At 35.9% G+C, this 13,772-nt stretch overlaps 2 protein-coding genes across 4 annotated transcripts in view; both read right to left on the bottom strand.

The window, feature by feature from the left end:
* Positions 1–1,019, bottom strand: part of LOC134664364 (uncharacterized) — a 34,842-nt gene extending 33,823 nt beyond the window's left edge. For both annotated transcript variants that reach the window (XM_063520942.1, XM_063520943.1), the window contains exon 1: positions 757–1,019. In XM_063520942.1, coding sequence (XP_063377012.1) covers positions 757–789 — 33 coding nt within the window. In that variant the 5' untranslated portion in view covers positions 790–1,019. The remainder of the gene's footprint in view (positions 1–756) is intronic.
* A 4,070-nt stretch (positions 1,020–5,089) lies between these two features.
* Positions 5,090–8,996, bottom strand: LOC134664803 (uncharacterized). Of its 2 annotated transcripts, none has more exons than XM_063521543.1 (4): positions 8,873–8,996; positions 8,232–8,336; positions 6,187–6,272; positions 5,090–5,461 (listed from the first exon to the last, which is right to left on the bottom strand). In XM_063521543.1, the coding sequence occupies exons 1-4, from the start codon at positions 8,990–8,992 to the stop codon at positions 5,245–5,247; spliced, it is 528 nt and encodes a 175-aa protein (XP_063377613.1). In that variant the 5' UTR covers positions 8,993–8,996; the 3' UTR covers positions 5,090–5,244. The 2 variants fall into 2 exon arrangements, with proteins under 2 accessions (XP_063377613.1, XP_063377614.1); XM_063521544.1 differs by lacking the exon at positions 5,090–5,461 and adding an exon at positions 5,636–5,861.
* Between the last annotated feature and the right edge of the window lie 4,776 nt (positions 8,997–13,772).

Here is a 13,772-nt window from a genome sequence, read left to right on the forward strand (position 1 = left end):
CACAAATTCCGCATTTGCCTAATTGTGTCTAAACAACTTCAAGTTTGATTTAGTTAATTTATGTAAGTAGTTAAAACTATCGAAACGAAAGCTGAAATTTTCATAAGTAAAACGAAAAAATAAATTTTCATTTATTAAATTTCTTATACGCATTGAAGTCCATATCAATTTTAATTTAATTTTGAAATATCTATCCTTTGGAGAATCATTCAAAATTAATTCAAAGAAATATTTAAACAGACTAAAAAAATATTTAGGGACAAGGATTATTTTACCTTATTTATTTTTAAAGATAATTACTAAATACCCTATTAACCACCTCTATAACTGAAATATACTCTATTCTCACCTCTATTAATGGAACCCTCTGTAAATGAGACACAAATTTATTTGTACCTGGCTAACTGGGAGCCTGGGTAAGTGGAAAACCTCTTTAAGTGAGACAAATTTGCTCGCCCCTTGAGATCTCACTTATCCAGGTTTCACTGTACCGAATAATCGCACCATATTCTAACAATAAAATCTAAGTGTCATTGCCATGACATTGTAACATTATCATTGTTACAGCCTGTTTGCTGTCATTACAGTGAACTTGGTCAAGTTAGTTAAAACAACCGGAACACGGACATCGCGTGCAAACTCCGACACCTACCTGCCGGCGAAAAATATTCGCTTCAACCGTTACTGGCTAGAAGAAAGCGACAGTAAAACTTTTACTTTTCACTCTAGAGCGTTATTCAAATTCAGAACGCTTACCAGGGCACAAAGGAGGCACAATGTCCAGTCCATTTCTATTTACTTATTGAACTTGTACATAGCGAATGACCGTGCTCGGTCACAGGTTATTAACGAGTAACTGACACTGCGACGCGCTAGCACATTAGGTACACTTGATATTATTTAAGTTGGCCGAGCTGCGACAAATTTAATCGGTCAAATATCGACTTTACTGTCTACACTGGATGATTCAAATTGAAAAACCGTTTGTTTAACTTTCCGGCTATTTACTTGACGCGCACTAACCACCTGTCGATAAGCGGACATCGACAAGACATGCACCGTCTGTTGCGGTGCGGTAACTACTGGTCAAGTTCCCTCGCAAAGTTGTTTACGCTCAATGCTACCAGTTCCTGAAGATCTCTGACGTTGCTTGCTGGACACTAGTTTTGCTTCATCGTAGTAGACGTTTTGAGAGTCGCGAAGGTCAAGACAGACTGGTTGTCGACAGGTGTTCGATATGATTGACCTGTGTTTTTTATAAAGATCAGGGTTCGCAGTTCTCACGCCTTTTATGACATTTTTTAGCAACTTAAGTTATTAAGGGATAGGTACTGTGTTGGCACCACTAAAGTAACATTTTACTGTATAGGTACGTAATGGTTTATGTTATAATATTGGGTATTTTAGCGTGAACGTACTTTACCCACAGACCGGATGCTCTTTTGTTCGTCAGTACGTCGAAGACGTCATATGCCATAGTATGTAGTCACACAATACCAGCATACCATACCAATATTAAACGCACAAAAATCATTAAACCATACCTATTCAAGTTAAACAGTTTTAGACTATGGCATATATATCGTATGGGCATAGCATATCTAGGAACGTATTATTTAAGTTATTCGTTAAAAAAGTCTCTCAAAATAAAACCAATATGAAAATTAGGCAATAGGTATATTTTTTCTAATATAAAATAATGATCGTAGGTATGTACTTAGTTTACAAATACCTACCAAATAATACAAGCTACGGAAGCGACAGTGGCTAAAACTAATTTTTAACTATACCTAATTAATAATAAAATATAGATAGGTAAGTATATAAGGAAAACCTAGTTTTCTCGCCACTGCAACGCTGCAGTATAGGGTAGTTGCTTACATTGTATTTACATAGAAACGACTTACCTAGGTACTGACAAAAATATTTTATTTTATTTAAAATTTATATTACCATATACCATCATGACATGATATGATTCCTAAAAGCAAATTGGATTTAGAAAAATACTAACATTACGTAATCTTTTTTTGCTCTAATGTTATTTTTTATACACGTGAAAACTAAGAATTATTTCCAGCACGCCTATTAGTCATATGCCTTATGGGAATATTGTTCAGAGCCGGAAACCGCTACCAACTTTTAGTATGTTGTTGGGCATGGCATTGGGTCTCCAAAACTGCCGGGAGACAGCGGCGCCGGCCATCTACTTCAGCGGAATGACGTCATCAAAATGACTCCCGTTTCGTTGCGAATATTGCATATTGTACCCAAACTATGCAAGGCACATAATTGTGTGTGGTATTGTATGAAAGCCAGTTAAATATGCTATATTTCATTTATACAGTGTGTATCAAAATATTCAGCCGTTTAAGAGCCATTTGCAAAAGAATCAAAATGATGTAAAAAAATATTCAATTATTTGGGTTTTACAACCAAACCAAAAGTCGGACGTTAAAGCAATGTACTACAAAATTAAAGACGACGTCTGACGCCATACGTTGATATCAATCAAGTCAAAATTGGGCCAAATATGTGGAAATTATGCATCAAAATGTAGATATTTGCCCATACAGATGCATTAAAGTTAAAAAAATCCAAATTGGTCATTTTCAGGATAATCCGCGTAAGCTTCTAGTATGTTATTAGCAATATGACCGGGGTCCTAAAACTGCCGGGAGACCATCTTTATTGTCCCCCAGTCACGAATAATGACGTCATACAAATAATCACTGCCGAATTCGTTAAAATGTAAATTATAGCTATACTATGAGTCACACATACATGTGTGTTACATGTAATGAAAGGTTATTAAATTTAGTATGATTCACCTAAACATTGTTTGTAAAAAAGATGTACGGTTTAAGAGCTAGAAACAAAGAAATACCACTTTTTATGGAAAAAGTAGATGTATATCAATTTTATAGCTAAACTAAAATCGTCAATAAAATGTTGCGTATAATATTTAAAAAACCAGTTATTTAACTATATATCACAATTTAAATTTTACATTTTCGACAAAAACTGTGGAAGTTATGGAAAAAAAACTAAAGCGCCCCAACAATTCTACATTAATGCGCTCATATTATGCAAAGAATAGTTCTAATTATCGAGTATTAAATGAATGAACGTTACATAAAATACATGAAAACGACATTTTCGAATGGAACCATAATTAAAAAAATAATAATTTACTTGATAAGTAAGCAAAATACTGTTTCTTTAAGTACCTAATCGCCTCCTTTCAAAGTCGGTTAAAATGTGGCTTTTGTGACCTGGGCTACAAAGACAAATAAATTGACACCTCATTTATCAAAATCAGTTCAGTTATTTCATGTAAAAAATACATAATTATATATTTAAGCCTCGATTAGCCTTATACATACATACATCACTGGCCCAGTGACAGTGACCCAAAGAGGATCTTGACCTCTGACACAAAAGAGCGTCACTCTGCCCTATTCTGCGCCATTTCGCGCCAGTTGGGTATTCTTATAAAAGTGGAATCTTGAGTGGTGCAAGGGTTTCAAGGCTGAGCTGAGAAGGCTGGCAGAATTTTCCCTCTGATCCTCCGAAATACAGGTCACCCCCTGGTCTGCTAACATCTACGGCCTGAGGGTTTCAACGTTAGATGCCAAGCCACGCCAGGCCATAATAGTAAAGGTCTAATTATTGAATTTTAATTTTTTGTCCGACTACGGCAGAATTTGCTATCTATGCGTGCATGTGTAGGTACCGTTTGCATGAAAGTACTGAACTGATTTTGATAAATTAGGTGTCAATTTATTTGTCTTTGTAGCCCAGGTCACAAAAGCTACATTTTAACCGACTTTGAAAGGAGGAGATTAGGTACTTAAAGAAACAGTATTTTGCTTACTTATCTAGTAAATTTTTTTTTTAATTATGGTTCCATTCGAAAATGTCGTTTTCATGTATTTTATGTAATGTTCATCCATTTAATACTCGATAATTAGAACTATTCTTTGCATAATATGAGCGCAATAAGGTAGAATTGTTGGGGCGCTTTAGTTTTTTTTCCAGAACTTCCACAGTTTTTGTCGGAAATGTAAACTTTAAATTGTGATATATAGTTGAATAACTGGTTTTTCAAATATTATACGCAAATTGTTTTGGACGATTTTAGTTTAGCTATAAAATTGATACATATCTACTTTTTCCATAAAAAGTGGTATTTCGTTGTTTCTAGCTCTGAAACTGTACATTCTTTTTACAAACAATGTTTAAGTGAATCATAATACATTTAATAACCTTTCATTACATGTAACACATGTGTATGTGAGACTCGTGGTATAGCTATAATTTACATTTTGCGAAATTCGGCAGTGATTATTTATAAGACGTCATTATTTGTAACTGAGGAACAACAGAGATGGTCTCCCGGCAGTTTTAGAATCCAGGTCATATTGCTAATAACATACTAGAAGCTTATGCGGATTATCCTGAAAATGACCAATTTGGATTTTTTTAACTTTTATGCATTTGTATGGGCAAATATCTACATTTTGATGCATAATTTCCACATATTTGTTCCAATTTTGATTTTATTGATATCAGTGTATGGCTTGAGACGTTATCTTTAATGTTGTAGTACATTGCTTTATCGTCCGACTTTTGGTTTGGTTGTAAAACCCGAATAATCGAATATTTTTTTACGTAAGTTTTATTTATTTGTAATTTTCTCTTAAACTGTTGCTAATTTTGGTACACTTTGTATAAATAAAATAAAGTTTATTTAATTGGCTTTCATTTAATACCCCACACGTGTATGTGCTATGCATAGTTTGGGTGCAGTATGCAATATTCGCAACGAAGCGGGAGTCATTTTGATGACGTCATTCCGCTGAAGTAGATGGCCGGCGCCGCCGTCTCCCGGCAGTTTTGGAGACCCAATGCCATGCCCAACAATATACTAAAAGTTGGTAGCGGTTTCCGGCTCTGAACTATCTCTGCGACCGTTTCCCATAAGGCATGGCACTATATTATGGATGGCTTTATCCACGTGACAAAATATCCGACACTTAAAAAGAGCGCGATTGAAAGTAACGGATACCGTTTTATCACGCTGTCACGTAGGCAAGAACCATAAGTGCTTGTTGCTAGGCCGACATGAACAAAGTATATTTGAACTTTGAACGACCACCATAATCCATACAGGAATGGTCACTAGAATTACAAGTTTTTATTACATCTGTTTCATTTCGTTTCATATTTAGAAAGTTTCCTTTAATTTCTAAAGGATTTTATCAAACTGTCATTGTGTGTAACATAACAGCAACATCCAGCATATACAGGGAGTGGGATGACGATCAAACCCCCATTTTTGTCTAGACCTGCTCTGGGAGTTTGAATAACGTTTTGTTTGCAAGTAGCTTTGTAGCCTACGGGAACGCTGAGGGGACTGTCCCTTTTATCAGGGTACGCGCATGGGCCGTCACGGTTTCTGTAAAATAAGTTTGATCTGAAAATTCAAATTCAAGTTAGCCAAACCATTAACATCATATCGACTGCGAGAAATCGTTCAATTTAATTATACATGCTATATTACATTCTCTTTGATTGCATATCCATAAAAATATCCTGACAGCGCCTACGCTTGTAAACTAGGTATAATAAGTTAAATATTAACTTATGAATACAAATAAGACACCGGTGACTTTTGTGTGACGTGACAGCAACAACCGCCTTTTATAGGGAGCTGCAAAACGATAATAGCACCATTTTTGTCGAGTGCTACCTTGGGCTTATCAATTAAGTTCTGTTTGCAAGTAGCTCTGTAACCTTGGTTAACTTCGATGGGACTATTCTTGTTTAAGGGTCGCGCGCAAGGGCTATCAGGCATTCTGTAAAATAAGTTTGATCTAAAAAGTCTTAGTAATCGACGCAAACTAAATAAAAAACTACACTAGTACAGTGTTACTGTCGAGATTGCTTAAGCGCAGGCTTTGTCACTGTCAATTTCCTTTATAAATTGCGTTACTATTACTACTGGAGTTACCATATGCCACGTCGCTGGCGGGATTAGGACGTTCGACCCGTCACTCATCCTATCAAGGAAATTGAGAGTGAAATCGTCCAAGTCAACGCTGTAGCAGTAATTGCCTCACGAATGTCATCATTACAAGAGACTAATGTCTAGTGAATTACAAAATTATAGTCGATACTTACACGCATAGCTCTTCGCAGAGCGGTTGGGCGCCGACTAGAAAATGCCAGCGGCCACTCACGTCTCGACCAGCCTTAGCTTCAACGAACTAAAAAAAATTAACTTTTTTAAAGTACGAGTATTAAGCTAATTTTACGGTTTAACTCACGTATCTCACTCACTCGCTCAGTCACATGTGCGACATGTTTCGGAGGATACGCGGCGCATGGCTATCGTGAACGTTACTCATGATGCACTGTTATGAGTAAAATGAAGACATAGGCTGTCCGAAACATGTCGCGTAAGTGACTAAAAATAGCTTAATATTATCATGAGTCACGACACCACCTCACGACAGTTTAAATCCGATCTTTGTAAAGTTTTCTGCTGTTTGAACTCATGAAAAATATATGTTGAGATTTGTTCCAAGTTATTATTTAGGGAAAGATAATTACCTATTTGTGGCGAACCTTTTCGGGATATTTGAAATTGCATAGGTAGCCTTTAGGTACTATGATATTTTATATGTAGATAAGCCATACAATAACATATCAAGCGAAAAAAATGATACCAACCAATGCTGCCAACGACACGGCAGCATTAGTTACAATTTGTTTACAACTTCATACGCAAATGCGTAAAAGAGACGGCACAATTAAAAGAATACCTAAGTAAAAAAGAGACGGCTAATGTTTGTCACTTGCGCGTGAATTTGGTAAATCAGTGATACCACCATAACACGACGGCAAACAGTAAATATGGCGCAAAGCGTAAAACTTATTAAGAAAAAAATATATCAAAGACTAAGATGTTTGACAGAAGGTGCAAATCATTTTAATGCAGTTTTGTACTCGCTACCGAAGCAAAAAGTTTTCATATTTAGTTATGTAAATAAAAGATATTATATTATACTCTTTATTCATCATTTTTCTTATACTATAAAAACATTTTGACAAAAAGCAAACTCAATAACAACAAAATCCTTTATTTTATAGATGGTCAAGCAAATCTTGTCAGTAGAAAAAGGCGCGAAATTCAAATTTTCTATGAGACGCTATCCCTTCGCGCCTACATTTTTCAAATTTGCCGCCTTTTTCTACTGACAAGATCTGCTTGACCAAGTATACTAACAATTTTATGTTATTAATAATTGTTACTGTGTGAGAAAAGGAAATGCCTGACAATAAATACTAATTTTGTAGTAATCTTTGTATAAACAGCAATATACCTATTTACTTAATTGACGCGACCCGGACAATAATATGGCCAATAATAATCTTTAATTTGCCAATTGTTGTACTTAAATACAAGAAAAAATGCGATCAAGTAAAAAACTTCAATATTAAAGTTGGAATTTAAGTATATTTCTTTTTTTATTTGTGTACGAAAAGCACCAAACAATGAATGCAACTTACCATGACGCGTCTGCTATGATAATCTATGTACGCAGTTGGTGCGTCCTTGTCATTCTCGCTGATGAGAACATAAACTTATCTCGTTCTGTCAGCCGGCGAAAATGGCGGCTGGGTTTATTTAATTCAAGATTAAACCGAAGAAAAACGGGTTATTTCAGCTTTTACTTACCAATGATATGTGACGCCGTCAATTTTTTTGCGCTTCCGCGGATAATTTGAGCATTTCAACATAACGCAGGTCGGCATTTTGTTGCTTAATACACGTTATTTGTGGAAAAGTATTAACCGGTGTACACCTTCGCGCTTGCGTCAGGCAGACTGAGACAAACTCGTACACATGACACGAGGTGAGTGCTTCACTTTTGGAGCGTGTATAACACATCTACATATAAAATATCATAGTTTAGGTAGCAATATTTTAACTACTCGAAAAAAATATAAAATAATACCGGCCGCGTAGGCAACATGCCAATCGCTAACGCTCCGTAGCGATCGAAACGCAACGTCACTGTTGCACTAATATAGAAGAGTGATAGAGAGACACAAAGGGTTTTCTTAGTCGTAGCGATAGCGATTGTCACCTTGGCTAGGCTGACAGGGCAGAAATACTTGTTCCAATAGATTTTTGCGAAAATGTAGGAAGAAATACTCACTTTCATTTTAGATTGGCATACTTCCACTTTGATGGGATCCTTATTAGCCATGCACCCTCTAGCGTCGCCAAGTCCACCCATCATCAAGAACAATGCATTTCTCACCTGCAGATACGGGAAAGAAATATTTCTTTTAATTGATGGTTACTCGACGGACTAACTATCAGAGAATTACTTATGGGTGTTTTTAGAAAAAATGGTATCATTTACTTTTTTTTCGAACAATCATCAAATTTTGGGTTATTTAGTCACAGAATCATGTGTACTATTGAATGAGACAAAGAAAAATAGTCACCCCAGTTTTTCATACAAATTTTGTAGTGTCAGTTTTGTAACAGTTCATAATACAAAATGCGTTACAAAACTGGCATTTTTTTTTCGAGACACATTTTTTTTTGTTCTTAAATTGATAGTCCTCGTGATTCTGAGTAGAAATAATCCAAAAGATAATGGATTTTCTAAAAAGGAAATGGTACATTTTTGAGTGAAAATGGCCTTTGCTTCATGTGCAATAAGGACCTTCATATCAGAATTTCAGTTAAAAAGGACCTTCAGTGATGAAAACAAAAATAAACTAAGAAAAACTTGGTTGAATATCCCAAACATTCTTCTGAATCTACTCGGTTAAACTGTCAACTTACCGTAGCATTGTTTTGCAGTAAGTGTTCGATGTATTCGTGGGGATAGTTCGGTACTTCCTCGCAGATGCTGTGGTTCTGACAATACTCGGGAATCTCCGGTTCGAAACTCGGCAGGACCATCGTTGGTTCTAGATTCGAATTTGACATTTTAGTATAGAGAAGAGATAGTCAGACCAAGGTAACTCTGCGTGGCACTTGCAATGACAGTGTGGTCCTTAATGTAAAAATTGTATGTACCTAAATATCTCGGATGACACTTTCAAAGTTGGTGCAGAATTGCCTTAGACGGAATCAACTATTTTCTAAAGAGGTACATATGAAGCTACGCTTTCCCGCACTAGTGCGATAATTTGGTAGCACATTTCGTAGACTATGTCAAAAGGGCCATATGTACTACCTAGCCTTACCACGAGTTTGACACTGCAAATTCGCTAACGTATGCACACAGCGTACCTAACTTACTTTCTAATACATCTCGTTCATAGTATTATACTAATACCACTATATAGTGGTAACACAAACTCGTGATAAGGCTACTGGCGTATGATGGATGAGTTTATCCACGTGATAAAATGATAAAATAACCGTCACTTATTAAGAAATAAAAGTGACGGACACTCTCTTTATCACACAGACAAGAACGACCATCACATCCGTACAGGAGCCCGATAATGATTTTAATTTCTTGTTCTGCAGGCATATTATGGATCGCTTTATCCACGTGATAAAATAACTGTCAATTTTAACTCCACGGGATAGACACCGTTTTATCACGCTGTCAAGTAGACAAAAACGACCATCATATACGTACAGTAGCCCGATAATAATTTTAATTTCTTGTTCTGCAGGCATATTATGGATCGCTTTATCCACGTGATAAAATAACTGTCACTTTTAACTCCACGGGATAGACACCGTTTTATCACGCTGTCACGTAGACAAAAACGACCATCATTATCCGTACTGAAACTGTTATGTATTTGATCTGGACAGATCAAATCCATAAAACTCTCAAAATAAGAAATGAAAATCAGAATCGGGCTCCAGGTCAAACAACTATATTGCTTTGAGTTTTTTTGAGACGGAAATCGGTAATCGATCAAGGCAAGCCTTAATTTACAAAAAATGCTAAAGTGACATTACTCGGTAATTAACTTCAGTTCCGCCTTTAAAAGTGTGAGTGTTGCAGTTGGAATTAAATGTACTTTTTAGGGTTCCGTAGTTAACTAGCAATCATGTCCGTCTGTCTATCTGTACGAGGCTTTGCTCCGTGACGGAAAGCTGCAATTTGGCATGGATATATAAAAAAAATATGGTAACTCCCCTACACGTAAAATGGGGATGTAATTTTTCGCTTCAAACTTATAGTGTGGGGTATCGTTGGATAGGTTAGGTTAGTCTGTAACGATTTATGAAACAATCGATATTCCTAAGTATATGGGGCATTATCTACGAAAAGGGACCTTATTGTAGTGATGCTTACGCCGCACAGAGTCGCGCGGCATTGTATTTATCTCGGAGCATTAATTAATAATGGCATAAGCGCCATCGACAATAAGGTCCCTTTTCATAGATAACGTCACATATACTGTATAAGAATGAGATGGTACATGGTAAGGGCTTACCTGAATCTGGTAATTTTCTATGTTCGTTAATAGACCGATCGTGCTGCAAAGCTCTTGATGATCCAAGCATCTAAATAATTGAAAAACTTTAAATCAGGGTAGGTACCTTAAATTTCCGTTCACTGACTATACACGACTATTATATTTTACTTAATTGTTGTATTTCTACATTACTATTTATACGTACTTAATATGCATTTAAAAGTTTACAGTTAAATGAAACTTTTCTGATGTAAGATATAAATAGTGGACGATACCGAATTTTGAAAAGGGGAATTTTAACGCAAATTGTTTTTGAAGAATTCATAAATTATCAACAAAAAAACTTACAACAATGAGCAAAGTGAAATGCATTTTTCCGTCAACAAAACGACACGCAACCCACGAGTACAAATTTGATATTAATACAAAAATAAAAGAACTTCCAATATTATAATATTATCGCTTATCGACGAGTCATTGACGTTAAAAATGTTAAAATACGGGATTATTAATATTCATATCGATAACTTTATTCGATAAGGTCCAAATGTGTTCTATAAAATATATCGATATTATTAATGGCTACAAATATAATGACCACCAAAAAATACTTTGGTACCCTAAATAAAAAAATCATGCTTACCAAAAAAAATTACTGAACACCAAAAAAATAAGCCCTAAAAATACAAAAGTACCACCATTTTAATTACGACTGCACTTCAAATTGTATTCAAATACCAAATATATTGAATGATCACCAAAAATCATTAATGATCACCAAATCTTGAAGACCAAATTAATGCGATATTTTCACCTAAATAAACCACTATGATTACCAAAAAATTTATACATATTACCAAATAAAGTAAACTGATGCCAAAATTACTAGCCCCTCTCGCTCAACCCCCCGTAGCCCGCACCGCATACCTGAACCTAATCTACTTTTCTAGTAGCATTTCGTTATGCTGCTAGAAAAGTAAGTTAAATTGCTATCAGTTAAGTGGGTTAGGTTAGGTTAGCACTGCGACCCTTACAGAAACGAAATGGTACTAGAAAAGTAGGTTAGGTTAAGTTTCAACTGCTACCCATACAGATACGAAATGCTACTAGAAAAGTGGGTTAGGTTAGGTTTGAACTGCGACCTTTACAGAAACGAAATGATACTAGAAAAGTGGGTTAGGTTAGGTTTGAACTGCGACCCTTGCAGAAAAGAAATGCTACTAGAAAAGTGGGTTAGGTTAGGTTTAAACTGCGACCCTTACAGAAAAGAAATGTTACTAGAAAAGTGGGTTAGGTTAGGTTTGAACTGTGACCTTTACAGAAACGAAATGCTACTAGAAAAGTGGGTTAGGTTAGGTTTGAACTGCGACCCTTGCAGAAAAGAAATGCTACTAGAAAAGTGGGTTAGGTTAGGTTTTAACTGCGACCCTTACAGAAACGAAATGCTACTAGAAAAGTGGGTTAGGTTAGGTTAGAACTGCGAATTTTACAGAAATAAAATGCTACTAGAAAAAGGTGACGAAGTGGATTAATTAATTTAATAGGATAACGATATTAACGATATATTAAGTATTTGCACATTTTTAATTAAAATGTGGTTACAATTATGGTGGTTATTATTTTTGGATTTACAGTGATTATTTTCGAGTCATTTGCTTTAAAAGGATAGCAAGATTTAAAAATTTGGTTATCATTTTACATTAAAATGAAGTTCTAATTTTGGTGGTCATTTACTATTTTTGGGTTTACAATGATTATTTTGGTGTCATTTTCTTTAATAGGATAGCAAGATGTAAAAATTTGGTTATCATTTCACATTAAAATGGGGTTTGAAATTTGGTAATCATTTACTATTTTTGGGTTAATAATGATTAGTTTGGTGTCATTTCCTTTAAAAGGATAGTAAAATGTAATAAAATTGGTAATCATTTCACATTAAAATGGTGTTATAATTTTGGTGATCATTCATTATTTTAGGGTGGTAAAATAGATTTTTTTGGTATTAAATTTTATTAAATCTGGTGATCAGTTAAATAGCAGCCATTATTAATACTAATTCGGTGACCCACGAAACAGAGCCTACCGCGAACTACGTTCGACGTGTTGCATCTCTGTCGCACTTGTAGATAAATTCGTACGTAAGTGTGACAGGGAGACAACACGTCCAACTTCGTTCGCGGTAAGCCCCCGGGGATAGCTCGCAAAGCTATGTGGGTAGAATACAATCAACTTGCAGTGCTACATCTGAGGGCCTTCCGCGAATCCGCGAAACACGAAAATCGAAATTTCGTTATCTGCCTCTCTATCGCTCTTGCATAGTGAAACGATAGAGAGGCAGATAAGAAATTTTGTATATCGTGTTTCCCGGTAGGCCCTCTGACTGCTTTGCAACTCTGCTAAATTATCAGCAGCTCGGAAAAGCAAATAGTCACAACTCACCTCGGTCTCCCCTACCTACACCGTTTTTAATAGTAAATACTTTGTTATAGAGTAAAAACTTGTTTAAGTATTCATTTAATAATCTTTAGTGAGGTGTCATTATTTAGGATGTTGGGTTGGAATAGAAAATGGCTTTAAGCCGGCAGTCCTCGACCAGTTCGCGAGAAAGTTTGCGAATTCGATATCAACTGAAACTCGTTTTGTACATGCCTAACTTATGCTAACTACAAGTAGGTACTTACATACATACAATTTATATCAGTAGGCAGAGTCAACAACCGTCGATTTTCATAGCTCATTATTGCAGAGGCCGGAAAAACTCGTATCGCAAAATCTGAAAATATCTCATAAATGGCAATAATGTTCGCTATAAGTATAGCCTAACCTATAGTTTTTATTGGAAGTCTTTATTATGATTCACATTTTTGGACCCATGGGTCATCAAAAATCGGAGGTAAGAATCCCGGTCGCTGGACTAGTACCTACCTAGGTACAAATAATGACTAACATTTCAGTTTTTAGTAATAAAAAAACGTAAATACATGCTGCGTTTTTAACTGTTTTTGAAGCAAAGCCTCATTATCGGTATCAGGACACTTAAAAATTCCGCAAATGAGTCATGATTATTTATTCCCGGGTAGATAGGTTTCCCGGAAAACGTATTAAATTTCGAGACTCATTAATGGCCTGTGCACACCGGCTGCGTGTGCGTGCCGTGCACGTGCACGTGCGGCGTTGTAGTATACGGATCCTTATGAGAGATGGCACACCGCTTGCGTGTGCGGCTCCAACATTTTAGCATACGCACACGCGCACGTCACGCACACGCAAGCCGGTGTGGCTCGGCCTTAATA

Source organism: Cydia fagiglandana, chromosome 5, assembly GCF_963556715.1.
Source record: "Cydia fagiglandana chromosome 5, ilCydFagi1.1, whole genome shotgun sequence".
Classification (NCBI taxonomy): domain Eukaryota; kingdom Metazoa; phylum Arthropoda; class Insecta; order Lepidoptera; family Tortricidae; genus Cydia; species Cydia fagiglandana.